General features: G+C 35.0%; 2 protein-coding genes across 10 annotated transcripts in view; both read left to right on the top strand.

The window, feature by feature from the left end:
* The window catches only part of LOC127850467 (uncharacterized), a 36,593-nt gene that overhangs the window by 7,448 nt on the left and 8,599 nt on the right, over positions 1-20,546 (top strand). Inside the window, exons 1-2 of one of the 9 annotated variants that reach the window (XM_052383532.1) lie at positions 2,409-2,549; positions 6,314-7,343. The exons of 1 other annotated variant lie outside the window; for it this stretch is intronic. In XM_052383532.1, the coding sequence (XP_052239492.1) occupies positions 2,539-2,549; positions 6,314-6,917 (615 nt within the window). In that variant the 5' untranslated portion in view covers positions 2,409-2,538 and the 3' untranslated portion in view covers positions 6,918-7,343. Of the gene's footprint in view, positions 1-2,408; positions 2,550-6,313; positions 7,344-14,452; positions 14,654-14,791; positions 14,851-14,932; positions 15,102-15,124; positions 15,470-17,478; positions 17,613-20,546 lie in introns of those variants that run through there. 7 more of the 9 variants (XM_052383536.1, XM_052383535.1, XM_052383533.1 and 4 more) reach the window with 7 other exon arrangements.
* The window catches only part of LOC127850466 (uncharacterized), a 50,198-nt gene continuing 31,313 nt past the window's right edge, over positions 1,662-20,546 (top strand). Inside the window, exon 1 of the mRNA XM_052383520.1 lies at positions 1,662-1,948. Coding sequence (XP_052239480.1) covers positions 1,896-1,948 — 53 coding nt within the window. The 5' untranslated portion in view covers positions 1,662-1,895. The remainder of the gene's footprint in view (positions 1,949-20,546) is intronic.

The raw sequence follows: 20,546 nt of genomic DNA, 5'->3' as shown, positions 1-20,546 counted from the left end.
GTTATGCTTGTAAGCGAATAACTAGAAACATTGCAATGGTAAAACACTATCAGCGTTTTAATGAGTAAGCATGCGTTTGTTTGATAAACGGTTTTATACGTGTCTGTTTCAGGAAAATGAATTATCAGAACTTTTCTTTTATTTACATTGAAACGCTCGCTTTGACAAACACTTTACATGATTACGCGGAATTCGTATTCAAAGAAATCTGGGTATGGGGTTCTGATTAAAAAAAACGATACGTGCATTCGTGGGAGCTAAATATCGTAAGGTAGAGTATTTGTGTTAGCGCACAGGACGAATCACTTTTCTGTTACAATTCTTATCACAATGACATACTGCCAGAAATTGAATTTTATTAAAATGCATTTAAAAAATGTGTTTCGGTTCAACATAGTACGTATTGTAATATTATAAGTTTATATAATCAGTAGCAGAAGCGACAAAAACAGCAAATTCTACAACTTCGGCACAAATTTTGTACATTATATGCATTTTTCTTAACTTTATCAGCAAAGTTAAGGGATCTAAGCAATACATGTATTGATAAATATTTGACATAACGTTTCGAGAGCTGCACACGATCGTTATTGGCGACAGACCTTAAACTCGTGTTGGATTATCATATCGCAAACAGTGTAGTGACTTATGCGATATTACGAAACCCGTTCACCGCAACCTAGTTACGCTAACGTAAGGTGATACGTGTGTCGAGTCCACTTAAAAGCAGGTCTATGTCGTTGTACAACTGGATTCCATTTGCGTCACGATTAATGTTATAAAATAGAATGGCTGATCACGACACTTACGACGATTGCGTTGCCATTAACCCTTTGCATGCTGGGAAATTTGTCGTCTGCTAAAATGTCGTCTGTAGAATTTCTAAAATTAGCATTTTCTTCGAATTTTTTTCAAAGAATACTATCAGAATAGCAAACAGTTTGGATCCAGATGAGACGCCACGTTCTGTGGCGTCTCATCTGGATCCAAACTGTTTGCAAAGGCCTTTAAAATTCAGCTCCAGCGCTTTAAGGGTTAACCGCATAGACGAAAGCTGTGATTTCTTTGAGGCTACACGACTATACTACGTCACAATGCAGGCTTGTTACAAAAATGGAGTGGTCGAACTTACTATCAATATTTCAAACTATTGACAAGACAGAAAATTACTAGATCCGTTACGTGATTAACCCATTTATGCCTAGTGGACTCTCCCATCCTTCTAAATTTGATCAATTTATTTCCAAAATTAGGGATGTCTAGTATATTTATTTCTATATTTAGAATATTTCTTACAGAAATTCCTTTAAGGAAACAGCGCGGCGTCTCATCTGGGTCTACGCTGTTTGCCAATGCCTTTTTTTTCTAGAAGCTAGGCATAAATGGGTTAAGGCTACGTTAATTATTAAATTTGGACTGTATCCCAGATGAATAGATTGTATCTTAGAACACGTTGTCCATTCCGTTTTATAATGTTACAGCTACATATTTACGTACTTTGTCCGATCATCCGCACACATAACGGATGTCTATGTCGGTAGGTTCTGTTCTTTATAAAGGGCTCCCGACGCGCGTGCACTTGAGCAATAATGCTGCGTAATGCCAATCTTTAAATCTATCGCATGTCAACGGTCATTTATGCGGCGGGCACTAGCGCATCAGAATAGTCAGCGTCACACGAGCGTAGGCCAATGTTTTGTTGTATGAACATCAGTTTCTATGAACATTAGAGCCATTACGAAATTGCTACCGACCGCGGTGCGGCGATTTTGCAATACCGGACTACAGTAGTGAAAAACGATCGCATGACATAACAACTAGTGATGCGGTAATGATATCGATATTAAAATACGGATAGAGGAAACACTGCCTTTATTATCGTAGTGGATTTAAACATGAAAGAAAGCAATTTTAGTGCATTGATGATAAACGTGAGAGCAAAATTAAGGTAAAATTTACGATTTTACGCTGTTTGCACAAAATACCATACCACTATTTTAATTGTAAAATTTATTAAGGGGATTTGTTCACAGTTTAGCTAAATAACTATGTTTAAAAAGTCAAATATTAATGCACACTTTTTTCAAACAAACATAATTACATACATGACATAATAATGTTAAAACTATATGTTCGCTTTTTGATAATCATCTATCGAAATCGGCAAAATAATTCTTTAATAAATCGATAATTTTGTTAAATATAATAGTATCACTAACATAACAATGATAAATCCATACGTATTGTTGCCGCATTCCACAAACCGATTGCATACAATGTGAAAGAAATTGTACATCATTAGATAAACCAGGGACCTGGATAAACAAGATGTTTACACGTCTACACACGTCTGCACTCCTTCTCAGAAAACCAATGCATTTTTGCAATGATTCTAAAATTACCATTTTCTATAAATTCACGAAGGGATCGTTTTCCCACTATTTCTAAATCTATATATAATTCGTTCGATATACTTTTAAAACACAGTGCACTTTAGTATTCTAATAACTTTGAATGTTGATAATTAGACGTTTTTAGATGCATCTCAGGTAAAATATTTCATCAAATGTATTTGATTGTAAAATTGTATTATATGATATACGAGTCGTATGGATGTTGGGATACATTTATAAAATGCAGGATTAGCAAAGATAGTGTATTTAATAATTGAAATTTTTGTTATTTTCAATTTTAAAAGTATTAGTATTTAACATTAAAAACATCATAATCACCTCGTTTTTTTTGCTGTACTATGCGTATTGGTAAATAACATTTACCGAACAGGTTACGGGCATAACTCAACAAATACCTACCGATCACGACCCACGTTTTTATAATGTAGGATTTTAAGAAGTTATTTTCAATCATTATTTGACTGCCAAAGATTTGAACAATGATCGTTTATGCGGATAAATACACTATTTGTCATTTAATTAGAAAATGCTACACACGGCTAATGTTATTTCTGTGAGTACTTTATTGTAGTCCTACCATTAGATAGATTTGGGTTCCTGCGTAAATACCAAAAGTATTCGTTTACGTTTAATAATACAATTTTTGCGGACAGACATTGGGAATTCATTCAGAATTATAACACAAAGTTAATGTTAGTCAAAGTATGTGTAAAACTTTAAAATCTTTACGTTTAGTCGAATGTAACCCGACCTTAGTATTTCAACTACCGGTATATTGATAAAGGAAGTGTTTCGATTGTTCAGTCACTGGCCCATAACATTCCAATGATTAAACTATAGATAGTGGACCGTGACATCCTAATTTATATATTATCACTGATTGCGTTGTCGCTCAGTTCAAAATAAATAAAACATTTATGAATGTATAAACGCTTTAAATCATAACGCATGCATGAAAGTGTATTATCGGTCAAAAACTGTGACATACGCACCATTACTAGTTTTCAAATGCCGTTAAGTTGTATGTTTAGTTTATTATAATCGATGCGTATGCATACAGGCTGAGCGGCTAATTAATTAATGCATAACTTTTTATGAATAACTCAGCACTTAAAAACAACGTTTGTCGTTACCGTTTTGCTGCTGTCTTTATTTTTTAAAGTTCTCAATTGTTCTTGTAAGCATTAGTTTATTTTTATATATTCCAATTTATTCAGATGACGATGATGGTACTTTAGTTCGTGCTGCACCACTCTTTTGCCTATTATAGTATTGCTTATTATTGTATTTCTGCCATTAGAAGAAGCGACTCTTATCAAAGCAAGTAAGGCGACATCAATGATTAGTACCTTCAGCACCAAAATATGCCGACGCAGTCGAAGCTATTTAATTCTACTCAATACTATTTATACTGCGGTATGAGCAAATGTTCATTCCATAAATAGACTAAACTGTTCTAAAAGGGATCTTTTCACGCTTTGGTAAATTGACAAAATTGAAAAAAGTTGTTTCAGATTCGTAAGTTTTCGTTTTAGTTATGATATTTGTGAGGAAACAGTAATACTGAACATTAACCATGCCCTAATATAGCCATTATATGCATCTTTTGACGATTTTAAAACCTAAAAATTATAAAGCGTTGCAACGCGAAACGATTGAATAATTTGGAGAGCTCTGTTTTTGTCGTTAAATTTTGTGAAACTACGAAGATTGCTTATATAAGGTATAAAATACGTCAAGAATGTGTACTCGGCGGAATAGCTCAGAAGGCTAAAGCGTTTTTACTTCAGGACTCTGGCAGGATTCCAGGGGTCACTGATTCGAAACCTGCTCCGGGCAATGTTCTTTTCCTTTTTTAAATTTTTTTCTTGATTTTTTACTGGAGCTTTTATGATCCAATGTTTACATTTATCAATATAAAGCATTTAATGAATAAGTTAAAAAAAATGCCAAAATCTGTGAAAAGGCCCCTTTAAGTTCATGTGGGCATTGTCCGTTGAAGAATAAATAAACATCTAAGAAATTATCCACTTAATAAAAAAAGTTTAGGGTAACCCGACTAACCGTGTCGCTGCTGATTTGTAGTTATCGATTGTTGTTGTAACAGTTTGTTGTTTGCGTTACAAATTCTTTAGATGAAGTTGATGATAATGAAGGCCTTGCTTCATCAGTCGTTTGAATATTATATTAATTCTTCAATAATAAGTGGCGACTCTAATCAACGAAAGTGTGGCGACATCATTTATTCATCCCTATATTGATGCTCTTTCATTCAATACGAGAAGCGTCCATGTCTACATTGTATATCTACAGTTACACAAGGGTAAACGGGAATTGGAATTTACAGTCTAGCCGACTTTGTCTTATACCAGATATCGCATTATGAACTTTAGTCTCTTCAAAAGTGACTGCAATGTGAGGAACAGAAATATATTGTATCCAAGAGATATTTATTTGATGAAATATTAGATGCCCAGAACAGCGTCTGATCCGAACAGTGTTTAGTGCATTCGCATAAAAAATTTTATTTTTCACTTATTGGCTTGTCTGTGGTGTTTAAGGTAGCTGTAGCAAATATATTTGCCAACATGTGGACGTTTTTATCGAGGGCAGTGTTTTATTTGATTGTATGAAGGAAAACATACCATTACACAATTTTACATAATTTTGCCAGAGTACGCTATACGTATATTAATCCTACCTTTGGTATAGTATGGGCATGCCTAAAAATTTTGCCAAGATAAATAATAATTTTTTAAGTTGAAATGCTTTTAATTTGTAAAAAGTGTTGTTAATATCAATAGTCAGGTTATACGAATCATTGCCCTTACAATCAACTCTTTCAAAAGAAAATAACAGAGCCCTTAATTGGTTTGACCAAATAATGCTTAATATGTGCATTTCTTTTCCATTCATAACCTGTATCTAATCAAATTATGAGCTACATGTAAGATGACTTGAGTCTTAGTCTATTCTTAATTCTCAAAGAGTCCTTTTCACAGATTTTGACATGTATTGAAGTTTGTCATTAAATGCTTTATATTGATAAATGTAAACACTGTATCTAAAAAGCTCCAGTAAAAATCAAGAATAAAATCTTTAAAAAAACAGAAAAAATATATCCCTAAACAGGGTTCGAACCACTGAACCCTGGAGTCCTGGAGTAAAAGCCTACCGCCAAGACCACTACTATTATTTTACTTTATTAAAGTAATGCTCGTAGTTTCACAAAATATAACGACAACAACAGAACTCTCCAAATTATTCAATCGTTTCGCGTTGGAACGCTTTATAATTTTCAGGTATTTAAATCGCCAAAAGATGCATATAATGGCTATTTTAGAGCCTGGTAAATGTTCAGTATTACTGTTTCCTTACAAATATCATAACTAAAACTTAAATGTTCGAATTAGAAACAGCTTAATTTAATGTTGTCAATTTACCAAAACGTGAAAAGGCCCTCTAAGTCGTAGAATAGATTGTACAACTAGGTATTATTGCTAGTGCCAGTCTGCAGCTTTTGCATTGATTTTATAATTTCGCAGCGTAGACATTTTTATCTGCAGAATTAAATGATAAGCCCGTCTCTTGATCAATGAATGAACACGAGTTTCCTGTGGATAGTTCATAAGTGTATCGCCCCTCTTTAAACACGTGTATAAGATGAATTAATGATGAATCTTTAATGGCATAATACTAGTTTAGTTTTATTGCGTTTAGTTCATGCCCATTTTTACCGATACCCATTTTTTGTCATTAAGCTTCATATATTCCAGACGAATAAATACAGAGTTTTAATCTCAATGTGATTTACTTGACACTTTTGAGATTGTAAAGTTATCCAATAGAGGTTTCTTAGAAAGTGATATATTTGAAATATCGGTATCGTCTCGTTCCAGATTTATACCTAACCTCCGACCATCCGCTGACTTCTCCGCTGGTCCGATGGTTAAATGCGTCCCGATGACCAAGGATGACCTGCACTCGGACGCTTGTACCCTTCTAGCGCTCTTACGCCGGGACGAAGACAGCCTGAATGACGCCGGGAAGCAGCTAGTGAAGCAGAACCGGAAGTATGCTTGTGACGTGTTCATGCACGAAGTCGACGGTTGGACGCCTTTTCACGCTTTTGTTTTGCGAGGCGCTCGCAAAATGGTGAAACTTTGTCTCAAGGCGGGCGTCGACGTGAATTTAACTATGGGATCTCCAGACGGCGTCCCAGGTGGATGCTCAGCGCTCCACCTGGCCGCCCACCGCGGTGACGTCAGTATTATCGATGTGTTAATCTCAAACGGTGCGGACTTAAATGTGAGAGACAACAGTAGTAAGACTCCGGTGATGTACGCTTCCTTGGCTAACAATAGTCTCGCTGTGCGGAAATTACAGCGCGCAGGCGCGGACATGACAGGATGTGACCTGAACAGTAAACAAAGTCCAGATGATATGACGTCATCGCCGATAAAGTGCCTTTTACCCTTCGTATGCACAGGTGGAAGACGGTAGCATAACGTGATACCTCAACCATGTGATTAAATCATAATCATCCTCATCCTCCTCATCATCATCAGCAGCAACAGAAGAAGCTGTAGCATTATTATTATCAGTTCGACGCTGCGCAGCTTTCACTAGCAATGCTAACGACAGACGAAATTGAAGTGAACGTGTGACCTCATTAAGCTGGGTTCCCACTGCCGATCAGATCAACTCGATCAAGCCCGACCAAGCGGTCGGGTACTGGTCTGGTTCGCTCGGCATGAGTGGTCACCTTTAAGGACACAGTGTTATAATTTTTTTCATTTTTATAAGCTATTAATGATCACATATAAAGAGCCGTTTCTAATTAGTTAAAGCATTTTTCATTTATCCTACGTCTATAATTGTATGCATACCAAATTATGAAATTAGAATAATAAAATATTTTTTCCAATATCGCAACATTCAAATTGAAAGGCGGTGTAATCAATGTTTAATGCTAATTTAAAAAAATCTCATGGAAACAAAATTGTAATGGGTGAAGATCAAGAAAAAATCCGTAAAAGGAGGAAAATGGATAATAATTTTATATCTGTAAAATGCGTGTGGGGAAATATGTTTTAACGTATTTTGTGTCTAATATTTTGTGTTTAAATTTGTAAATCTTACCCGTCGGACACCACACCCGTTTAAAAAATTACATTCTCAAATACTGATTTTTAAAACCTTCAGTCAAGACAGATTTTGAAAACTGGAAACACTGTTGTACGGGGATTGTTAGAAAGATTTTACCTTTAGTAAATCAATGCCGAACAATTTGTGCGAATAATGCCATTACATTTTTAAACGGTATTTGTTTAAGGAGTATTTAATCTTGTTGGGCGACTTTTACAGCTTAATAAAAGTACGTTTGTCGACTGTAATATACGCATTATTGTTGCGAATTTCATTATCATTACATTTATACACTTGACATTACAAATTTCATATAAATGTAAAATTTTACATTTTGGTGCAAGTCGTTTTACCTCGTACATTGTGTATGTTTAAAGTAGATTTTGCTTGTTTAGAAACTAGTAAGAAATCATAGTTCACACTGACCTTGTTTGCATGTAGTGATTACGCAATTTAACCCATTTATGCCAAGTGGACTATCCCATCCTTCTAAATTTGATAAATTTATTTCCAAAATTAGGGATGTTAAGTATATTTGTTTCTATATTTCTCATCTGGGTCTATGCTGTTTGCCAAGGCCTTTTTTAGACGCTAGGCATAAATGAGTTAAGTCTTGGTATGACAATCATGTTAATGGATTGATTGCTGATTAGGTGGCATATATTTTGTCATCGTCTGCATTGCGGATTAAGTGGCAATTATTTTGTCATCGTCTGCATTGCGGATTAAATGGCATGTGTTTTGTCATCATTCTGCATGGTAAGTTACCACGTAATATGAACTTAATTGAATCATTTTAGAACATTCCTTTTGGAAGATCTAGTCGCATTTACCCGTAATCAATGGATTTGCATTAAGTATTCGAAATTGGCGTCCTTCTTCCGAACTTCTTTCTGCATAAACGTTGCAGAAATCGTTTGATTATCGAATAATGCGCCCTGCAGTGAATAAATGAAAATACAACAAAGACAAATATATTTGCCAACTTGAGAAAAGTATTATTTGGAGCAGGGTTTTATCTGGTTGTACAGCGGAACATAATACCATTATACCATTTTACATAATTGTGCCAAAGCGCTCTTTATATTTATATCCGTGAATGGCTAGCAACTTTTGGTAGTTTAAAAAAGATGTAATGTTATGTCAGTTAAGAGTTTGTTTGTATCAAAAAAGTATTATTATTTGTACAACTTAATTTCCATGTCAATATGATTTTGTTAATTGTTCGTTATTTGAAATGAAAGTGTTAAAATAACTACAAAAATGTATTCTTATGAATGTAATTTTTCAGTTTTTTCGTTAACAATTTGTCTTCTTTAGTTTATGTATTTGATGGACCATGCCATTAATTTTTGTTTGTTCCATATATAACTTGATGATTACAACCTGTTCAAAACGGTATATATGTCTTTTGCTCTATGCAATTTATTATATGAATTTATCGATTGGAAAATAAAATGAAATAAAATAAAAAACGCTTAAACTATAAAATATTTTGTTTTTATGAATACCGCTTATAATTAATCTTTAATCTAATTAATCGGGTTTGAGCGTGTTCTTTTAGAGCCTAAGTTAGAAGGACTTTGTGAACGTAATCCCTACCTTCCTAGCTTCGGAAATCCTAGAAACGGATTTTAAAAGTGAGCAGCTAGGAAAGTCCTTCTTACTTAGACTCTCAAAGTACACACTCAAACCTGCTCAATCCAATACGGATAGGGGAATATTTACACTCCGCTGTTCACCGACATGTAAACAGTATCTCAGTCGTCGCATGATCCACCATCGTCGCTCGAGTCGATTGTACGGTGTGGAGAGCTATGTGAAAAAGACGACTAGATTATAGCCATATAATTCAAAGACGCGGATTTATATATACTTTTCGCGGAACATGTCTGCTTTTTATTTCAATGTAAGTTGTTTTTCCTTTAAATCTTTCAAAGTAACTAAACGTTTTTTTCATAATTTAATAAACCGTACATCCAGCGCATTGAAGTTCTCATTCCGGTTCTTAAAATAGAACAGACTCGCATGATTTGAGCACATGTGCTACGCGTGGTTTTCAATAATCGCCCGACGGTAACCTTATGATACATGGATTTGACCTTTGCGCACCACCAATGATGATTCTAAAATTTATTTTTTCAACGTGTCTTCATCGGTTACATCGTCTCAACAGTGTACAAATATTTGATGAAAGCAATAATTTCTGCAGTACATACATATTTGATGAAAGCAAACATTTTTAGCTCCACTGGCCAAAGGCCAGCGGGGCTTATGTCATGGTCCTGTGTCCGTCGTGTGTGCGTGCGTCCGTGCGTGCGTTAACTTTTTCTTCAAACATCTTCTTCTCCTAAACTACTAGTCCAATTCTGATGAAAATTCTCAGGAATGTTCCTGTGGTGAACCTCTTTCAAATTTGTTCAAATGATGCCCCTGGGGTCAAATTTGACTTTGCCCCTGGGGGTCAAAAAATTGAAAATTTGCTTATATAAGGCCTATTTTGTGCAAACTTTATAAATCTTCTTGTCAAGAACCATTGGGCCTAGGGCTACCAAACTTGGTATGTAGTGACATTTTATAGTCCTCTACCAAGTTTGTTCAAATTATGCCCCTGGGGTCAAATTTGACCCTGCCCCGGGGGTCAAAAAATTGAAAATTTGCTTATATAAGGCCTATTTTGTGCAAACTTTATAAATCTTCTTGTCCATAACCGTATGGCGTAGGGCTACCAAATTTGGTATGCAGTGACATCTTATAATCCTTTACCAAGTTTGTTCAAATTATGCCACTGGGGTCAAATTTGACCCTGCCCCGGGGGGTTAAAAAATTGAAAATTTGCTATATAAGGCCTATTTTGTGCAAACTTTAACAATCTTCTTGTCCATAACCATTGGGCCTAGGGCTATCAAATTTGCTATGTAGTGACATCTTATAGTTTTCTACCAAGTTTGTTCAAACTATGCCCCTGGGGTCAAATTTGAACCTGCCCCGAGGGGTTAAAAAATTGAAAATTTGCTTTTATAAGGCCTATTTTGTGCAAACTTTAAAAATCTTCTTGTCCATAACCATTGGGCCTAGGGCTACCAAATTTTCTATGTAGTGACATCTTATATTCCTCTACCAAGTTTGTTCAAATTATGCCCCTGGGGTTAAATTTTACCCTGCCCCGGGGGGTCAAAACATTGAAAATTTGCTTATATAAGGCCTATTTGTAATAAACTTTAAACATCTTTTTAACCATAACCATTGGGCATAGGGCTACCAAATTTGCTATGTAGTGACATCTTATAGTCCTCTACCAAGTTTGTTCAAATTATGCCCCTGGGGTCAAATTTGACCCCGCCCTGGGGGGTCAAAAAATCGAAAATATGCTTATATAAGGCCCATTTTGTGCAAACTTTAAAAATCTTCTAGTCCATAACCGTATGACATAGGGCTACCAAATTTGGTATGTAATGACATCTTATAGTCTTCTACCAAGTTTGTTCAAATTAAGCCCCTGGGTTCAAATTTGACCGTTCCCCAGGGGTCACAAAATTGAACATATGCTTATATTGGGCCCATTTTGTGCAAACTATAAAAATCTTCTTGTCCATAACCATTGGGCGTATTTCTATCAAATTTGGTAGGTTGTGACATCTAATAGTTCTCTACTTAGTTTTTTCAAATTATGACCCTGGGAACAAATTTGACCTTGCCCCAGGGGTCACAAAAATGAACATATGCTTAAATAAGGCCTATTTTGTGCAAACTTCAAACATCTTATTGTTCTTAATTATAGAGCCTAGGGCTACTAAATTTGGTATGTTGTGATATCTAATAGTTCTCTACCAAATTTGTTCAAATTATTCCCCAGGGCTCAAATTTGACCCTGTCCCGGGAGGTCACAAAACTGAGCATATGACGTTTACCAGGGGAGATTACTGCGGCCGTGTGGCTGTGACCAATAACAACAACAACATCTTGTAAACATGAGATAAAACCCTGTCATTTAGTGCCATTTTAGATCAGATGGTGACTGCTTACAAGGGAATTGAAGTAAGAACATGTGTTCTGAATGTTTTTCTTATAAACTGAAAAAAGTCGGGATTTATTTAAATATGTCGAAAGTGACCATATATCCGGATAAAAAAATTTCGGATGACATGTTTATTTAATGTCTTTTTTGTAGTGTTTAAACCAGTTTAATAATATCTTATTGATTTAAAAACACAACTTCCATGAACATAATTAGTTCCATAAAAGTCAATATATGATTCTGAAATGTTCTTAACTGTCTATATGCTGCTTTTTAATAACTAATGATTCATTGTTCCATTTGTGAATTGTGATTCATGAATTGTGGAGATATGATTGTCAATTGCTCAACGATCTATATAAATTTCTGATCATTTTATAATTTTCTTAATATAAGTTATGAATTGATCTTAGAAGTCATATGTATTACTTAATTAAATACATTTATAAATATAAGAAATAATCTTTAGATTATCATAATATTCTCAGGCCTGTTGGTCTAAGGGATGTGTGGGTTGTTAATTATATGTATGCCCATCTTCGAAGAAGAGGGTGTTTATTGTTTTGCACATGTCGGTCCGTCCGTCATCCGTATGTCCGTCCACCAGATGGTTTCTGGATGATAACTCAAGAACGCTTAGGCCTAGGATCATGACACTTCAAAGGTACATTGATCATGACTCGCAGATGACCCCTGCTGATTTTGAAGTCACTAGGTCAAAGGTCAAGGTCACGGTGACCCGAAATATTAAAATGTTCTCCGGATGATAACTCAAGAACGCTTTTGCCTATGATCATGAAACTTGATAGGTACATTGATCATGACTCGCAGATGAACCCTATTGATTTTCAGGTCACTAGGTCAAAGGTCAAGGTCACGGTGACCGGAAATAGTAAAATGGTTTCCGGATGATAACGCAAGAACGTTTTATGCCTAGGATCATGAAACTTCATAGTTGCATTAATCATGATTCGCAGATGACCCCTATTGATTCTCAGGTGAAAGGTCAAGGTCACTGTGACCCGAAATAGTAAAATGTTTTCTGGATGATAACTCAAGAACGCTTATTCCTAGGATCATGAAACTTCATAGGTACATGGATCATTACTCGCAGATTTCCCCTATTGATTTTCAGGTCACTAGGTCAAAGGTCACGGTGACTCAACTTAGAAAAATGGTTTCCGGATTATAACTCAAGAACACTTACGCCTAGGATCATGAAACTTCATAGGTACATTTATCATGACTCGCAGATGACCCCTATTGACTTTCAGGTCACTAGGTCAAAGGTCAAGGTCACGGTGACTTTACACAAAAAAATGGTTTCCGGATGATAACTAAAGAAAGCTTACGCCTAGGATCATGAAACTTCATAGGTACATTAATCATGACTCACAGATGGACCCCTATTGATTTTCAGGTCACTAGGTCAAAGGTCAAGGTCACAGTGCCAAAAATGTATTCCCTCAATGGCTGCCACTACAACTGACAGCCCATATGGGGGGCATGCATGTTTTACAAACAGCCCTTGTTTGAGATGATTCTTTACAAAGAAAGATGCTACTATTGTATTTGTTATAACTGTGTGAAAGGCTCTAAGAAGGAACCAGAGATTATTAACCCTTTACCAAGCACCATCAGGATTTTACGGGTTTATAGCTGACGACTTTATAAAAATTATGATAAAATGAGAAATTGCTCAAGATGAGCAATTTCTCCTTTTATCACAATTATTTCTACCCTACCTGATTATTTCCTTAATATTCCATTACAATTTAATTGTTATTTGCAACCTTTTTCAAATTGGGAAAGTCCAAAATGTGTAGTTTGGTAAAGGGTTAAGGCATTTTGATTCCTACGGGTCTTGTGAATCTGTTTCAAATCAAATGCGTATATTTGATCTTCAGCATCTAAAAATATGTGAAATAGAAAGAACGAAAATATCTTTTGGAGAGATAAATGTACCTACGTTATAAGCAATGGGACTGTGCTTCAAAGGAACAATTCACAGGCTTTTTAGTCTGTTTAGTTAACACGGTAGTAACTTTTTCCATATATAAAAATGCTCACCCTTCCAACTTTAAGCGCCCAATGGGACGAGGGATAGACAGAGAAAGTCACATGCTTGAGTACATTTCAACCCATGCGCATTGCGCGTTTTTTTCGCATAAAAAACAGTGGAGCGATACAGGGCCATCATGGCCCTCTTGTTAGAAAGTCCCCTCCACCCCTCCGCAAAAGAGAGAAAAAAACACGTCAAAAACAATGTCATCTGTCTCGGGCAGTTTTTGTGTTTTCATAAAGAGCATATAGTGTTAATGTCGTTTATAAAAAAAGAGACCTGTGTTTGGTTTTTCGAAATTGTTTCATCGTACTGATTTTATTATTTTATTATCAGAAGATTAAAAAAAAAAGACCGTTTTGACCGTCTATACACCCCCTTTAATACTGTAAATATGTTCGTAAATGTACGCAATATTGTTTTTTTAATAGATTTACACCTGAAACATCATGTCGTATTCCTCACGCGTTTGTGAAAATCGAAACCATAATGAGACCTTTCGTTTAAATCATCTATGTGGCCCAAAATACCGTACAAATGGGTCCAGGCCAGTTTTAAGTGCGACCAGATAGCATTGACCCTAAGAACCATGCAAAATGGACCCAGACAAGTTTTAATTGCGACCAGATACAATTAGCCCTAAGAACCGTGCAAAATGGGCCCAGGCAAGTTTTAAGTGCGACCAGATTACATTAGCCCTAAAACAGTGCAAAAATGTATCCAGTTTAAAGTGCTACCAGATAACCTCAAATTATCATGCTTTCAAGCGAACAACTTTAAAAATTGCAATGGTATAACACTATCGGCGGTTGTGAGAGGAAAGCCTGTGTTTGTTTGATAAACGGTTAAAAGTGTCTGTTACATGGAAATAAATAATCGGACATTTTCTTTCATTTACTTTGAAACGCGCGCTTTGACTAACACTTTAACAGATTACGCGGAATTCGTATTCAAAGAAATCTGGGAATGGGGTTATGATAAAAAAAGCGATTCTTGCAATAATATCGTAAGGTAAGGTGATTGTATGGAGCACTGAACGAATGACTTTTCTGTTACGGTTCGCGTTCTTATTGAATTTCATTAAAATGTATTTAACACATTTGTTTTGTTAAACATTGTACTTATTGTAAGTAAATATTATAATTTCAGTATCATTAGCAGCACGAGCGACAACACCAGCACCAGGCTACAACTACGGCACAAATTGTGTATATTACATTCATTTTTCTTAACTTTATCAGAAAAGTTAAGGGATCTTAGCAATATTGAGAACTATTTGACATTTCGTTTCGAGACCCGTACGCGATCGTTATCGGCGACAGGCCTTAAACTCGTGTTTGATTATCAGATCGCAAACATTGTAATTGTAGTGACTTAGGCGATATTACGAAACCCGTACACCGCAACCTAGTTACTCTAATGTAAGGTGATAAGTGTGTCGAGTCCACTTAATAAGCAGGTCTGTGTCGTTGTACAATTGAATTCCATTTGCGACATAATCAATGTTATAAAATAGAATGGCTAATAACGACAATTAAAACGATTGCGTTACAATTCACCGAAAAGAAGAAAGCGGAGATTTCTGGACCTCACTTTCTGTGTACAGTAGAGCCATAAAGAAAGTGCTATCAATCGTGGCGCGGAAATTTTGCAATTCATAAATAGAGTAGTTAAAAACGATCGCATGACATCACATCACGAGATCCGGTACTGATACCGATATTAAAATACGGATAGAGGCAAAACTGCCTTTAATATCGTAGTTGATTTAAACATGAAAGAAAGCAATTTTAGTGCATTGATGATAAAAGTGAGAGCAAAATTAAGGTAATATTTAAGATTTTACGCTATTAGCTCAAACTGCCACGAGTTTTGTTGCACAAGTCGTTAAGGTGACTTGTTCTTAGTTAAGGTAAATAATTATGTTTAAAAGTCATATATTCAAATATTAATGCACTCTTTATTTTCAAACAAACATAATTACACTCGTGACTTAAGAATGTTTAAACTGTATGTTCGCTTTTTGATAATCATCTATCGAAATCGGAAAATAATTCTTTAATAAATCGATTATATAGTAAAATGTAATAATATCACTATCATAACAATGATAAATTCATACGTATTGTTGTCGCATTCAGTAAACCGATTGCATACAATGTGAAAGAAATTGTAAGTCATCAGATAAACCAGGGACCTGGATAAACAAGATGTTTACACGTCTACACACGTCTGCACTCCTTCGCAGAAACCAATGCAGTTTTGCAATGATTCTAAAACTATCATTTTCTATAAAATCACGAAGGGATCGTTTTCCCACTATTTCTAAATCTATATATAATTTGTTCGATATACTTTTAAAACAAAGTGGACCTTAGTATTATAATAACTGTGAATGTTGATAATTAGACGTTTTTAGAATCATCTCATGGAAAATATTTCATCAAATGTATTTGATTGTAAAATTGTATTATATAATACGAGTCATATGGATGTTGGTATACATTTATAAAATGCAGAATTAGCAAAGATAATATATTAAATAATTGAAATTATTGTTATTTTCAATTTTAAAAGTATATTATTATAAATATTTTATCATTTGAAACATCTTAATCATTTCGTGTTTTTTATATAATATGCGTATTGGTAAACAACATTTACCTATCAGTTTCCGAACATAACTGAAGAAATCCCTACCGCGATCACGACCCACGTGACGATGGTCAATTCAAATACCGTTTTAATAATGTAGAATTTTAAGAAGTTATTTTCATTAATTATTTGACTGCAAACGATTTGTAAAATGACCGTTAATGTGGATAAATACACTATTTGTCATTTAATTAGAAAATGTTACATACGGATAATGTTATTTCTGTGAGTATTTATTGTAGTCCTACCATTTGATAGATAACGGTGATTTTGGTGCCTGAGGAAATACCAAAAGTACGTTTAATAATACAATTTTTAAATACAATGTTGTATTCACGCATTGGTATTGTAATACTACTTAGATGTTTTCGGACAAACAACGCGAACTGCAATCAGAATTATGACACAAAGTTAATGCCAGTCAAACTATGTTTGAAAGTTGCTTTACGTTTAGTCGACTGTAACCCGACCTTTAAACTACTTAAACTATATTGATATAGGAAGTGTTTCGATTTTTCAGTCACTGGCCCATTACATTCCAATGATTAAACTGAAGATTGTAAAACGTGACCTTCGAATTTATGCATAATCATTGATAACGTTGTCGTTCAGTTCAAAATCATTAAGACATTTATGTATGTATATACATGTCCTATAATTGGTTTTGGCATTTCTATTTTACCGAGTAATAAATATTCAAATTCGCGCATTGCATGTTTTTTTTAATATATATTTGGTTATATGTCATAGTCTTTCATTTTAGGTAACCAAAAAAAGAATTTCAAAAACTGTTCCCCATACATTAGAAATTGGAAGGGGGGGGGGGGGGGTGAAATCATTTTTAAACACTCTCTTGCGGTAAAAAGGCCCATTTAGATGACAAACATCCTGCGTATTGGTGTGGTGTTGTGGTTATCTGTTTATTGCCAAATATTGTTAAGTTACATAAACATCAGAGGTCGATTAACCGCGAAAATAGGTTTACTTACCTACACTTGAACAAAGCTTTACTGCAATTTTAAAAAACAAAATGCCCTAAGTCTCTTTAAATCTTAACGCTTCAAAGTCCTACTTTAAATCATAACGCATGCATTACAGTGTTTTATCGGTCAAAATCTGTGACATACGTGCCATTACTTCGTTTCAAATGTCGTTAAGTTGTATGTTTAGTTTACTAAAACCGAGGCGTATGCATACATGAAGTTTCAAACGTGTGACATGTAGACTGTAGTGTTGCAAAATTGTGCTACTTCTGCCTACGTGGAAGAGCCTGTGTGGACTTAATGTCACTTGTTTTCGAGGTTTTACAATTATGGTTTGTAAAATTTTTAAAAGGAAATGACAAGAAAGATTACACTGTAAAATATCTCGCTGGTTAAGGATTTTATTGTTCACTGCTTAGAAGGCGGTATACAAATGTACTTCGAAATATGTTAAGTAACATGTACATGTATCTGGAATAACTAACTCAAATTTTCTGCCCAAAATCGATGTTGTTGAATACGCAAAAGTATAAATTAATCAATACAGTGGTAGGAACCCAGGTTTATTCTATGTTAACATCGGTATAAATTGTTTTATATTAGAAACCATAAATGCATAACCGTTTATGAATAACTCGGCACTTTATAAAAAGTAAAATTTTGGCGTAACCTTTTGGCTGCTGTCTTTATTTTTGAAGTTCTCGATTGCTCTTGTAAGCATTAGTTTGTTTTTATATTCCAAATTATTCAGATGGCGATGATGATAATTTAGTTCGTGCTGCACCCGTCTTATGCTTATTATATTATTTCTGCCATAGGAAGAAGCGACTCTTATCAAAGCAAGTAAGGCGACATCAATGATTCATACCTTCGGCACCAAAATTTGCAGACAAAGTCGAAGCTATTTAATACTACTCAATAAGTCAAACTATTAATACGGCGGTGTGTGCAAATGTTCATTCCATAATCAGCATAAACTGTTATATAAAGGCATGTGTGCATTGTCCGTTGAAGAATAAATCTACATTTAAAGCGGGTATATACGATTTTTTATATGTGTTTAATTGTAATATATTGATAAAATATGTTACAATAACACAAAATAGGCAAGAAAAATTATACATTAAAGCCGAATTTCATAAAATGCAGCAAAGACAAATTAGCGCCCCGAGCCGATAGTGACGTACATATTTTCCTACAATAACCGAAGCATTCGTCTTTGTATTATAAACCGTTAAACTACGAGGGGTGTTCCAGAAGTTCGTGGATTTTCGCTATAACTTATTAGTTTGCTAGTAAAAGTCAATGAAATTTACATATTATACAAACCAATTATCACGGACTTTATATAAAAGCTAAAAACGCATGAATTCCGTAAAGCGCGTTTGAAACGTGTTGCCATAGAGACCTCAGTTACGACATGCGGCGCACGCGTGTATTTTATTATAAGTATGAGCGTTACGCGAATTTAAATTTGGTTTAAATGTCGTTGATAAACAGAATTTACGGCAAATTTCACGTTACAGCGCCTAAGTCCTCCTTACAGCCGGATTTGGCCCCTATGGACTTCCGCGTCTTTCCGGAAGTTAAATCACAGTTGCGCGGTATTCGCTTTGCAAGTAAACAGGAACTTACAGTTGCAGCAAAACGAATCGTGTCGTCTTTTGACGCTGACTGGTATAGAGACACTTTTGACAAGTGGGTTTCCCGACACATAAAGTGCATTCGCGTTGGAGGTGATAATGTGGAAAAGATTTGACAGTTGTTAACTTCATAACGTCATTGACGTTGAACAGAAACGTTACACGTGCGTCGGTGTGCGCATTGTTCACATTTTTAAATCTCTGATATATATTTATTGTTTTATGTATTTCCATGATATTTGATATTCTTTACATGCTATTTGTTTGTCCATTTATGTTACCAAATGAAAGTTATAGCGAAAATCCACGAACTTCTGGAACACCCCTCGTAAGTTTAGATGCACATCGTACATGTATGGTATACATGGCAACATGCTGGCGAATTCGGCTGTACAGCCGTTTTCAATTTCAGAATTAAATATCTGGCTTATTTCGCATTTTTCGACACATGTTCTTCTTAACTTTTATTTTAATTTATATTGAAATATTTATATAATAAGTTATTTACACTGTTTATATAAATTCATAAATATTTGACAAAATCGTATATACCCGCTTTAACAAATTACCCACTTAATAAAAAAAAACTTTTGGCGTAACCGTGTCGCTGCTGATTTATAGTTATCGATTGTTGTTTTGACCATTTGCTGTTTGCGTTACAAATTCTTCAGACGAAGTTGATGATAATGAAGGCCGTGCTACATCAGTCGTTTAATTATTAAAGTCATTCTTCCATAATAAGTGACGACTCTAATTAACGAAAGTATGACGACATCAATTATTCATTCCTATATTGATGCTATGTCGGACCGTATTTGGTACAAAAACGAATATGGTACATTTGTACCATATTCGGCCGAATATGGTACAAATGTACCATACTCGGACCGAAGATGGTACAATTTTCGACCGAATATGGTACAAACATTGTACCATATTCGGTTGGAATAAGTTTTTCTATGCTCGCCAAAACGTATTTGGTACATACCAAAAAAACTCATAAAAATGAAAATGGCCTACGTATATGGTACATAAATTATGTATTTCTTAATAAATGAAATAGTCTGCCGATGTGTAAACTTTTTTTCAAACTCAAATACATTGTATTAACCTAATATTGGAAGTGACAAAAGTATCATCATCATCATCATCATCATCATCATCATCATCATCATCGTCGTCGTCGTCGTCGTAACTAGCAGTAACAGAAACAGCTACTCTAACCACACTTTACATGGATTTTGCTGGTTGTGTAACTGTTTCGCCGGCTAGCTCAGTCGGTTTGCGCGTCAGATTGGCACGCAGGCGGCCTGGGTTCGATTCCCGGGCGGGCCAGATACTTTCGTGGAGATCATTAATAGCAATTTTCAAATTTTTAAAACTTTTTTTTTCGAAAGTGTATTTTCACCAAAATCCGATTTAAGAGATTTTGAGCTCTTTTAAATGAATATATCTCTCCAAAAATAAGGATGTTTGACTGGCTGCTTTAGACAGGTGTGACTGTATTCCTAAACATTACTTTGTAAAGTTGATTTGTCGTTCCGACGTCATATTGCTGAGAAGCCGACTAAGCTTTGAAGTTTCCGATTTTTTCTTTGATAACGTGCCGCTTTAAAAAGGCGG

Source organism: Dreissena polymorpha, chromosome 11, assembly GCF_020536995.1.
Source record: "Dreissena polymorpha isolate Duluth1 chromosome 11, UMN_Dpol_1.0, whole genome shotgun sequence".
Lineage (NCBI taxonomy): Eukaryota > Metazoa > Mollusca > Bivalvia > Myida > Dreissenidae > Dreissena > Dreissena polymorpha.
The sequence above is the reverse complement of the archived record's forward strand: the minus strand, read 5'-3'. Positions and strand labels throughout refer to the sequence as shown.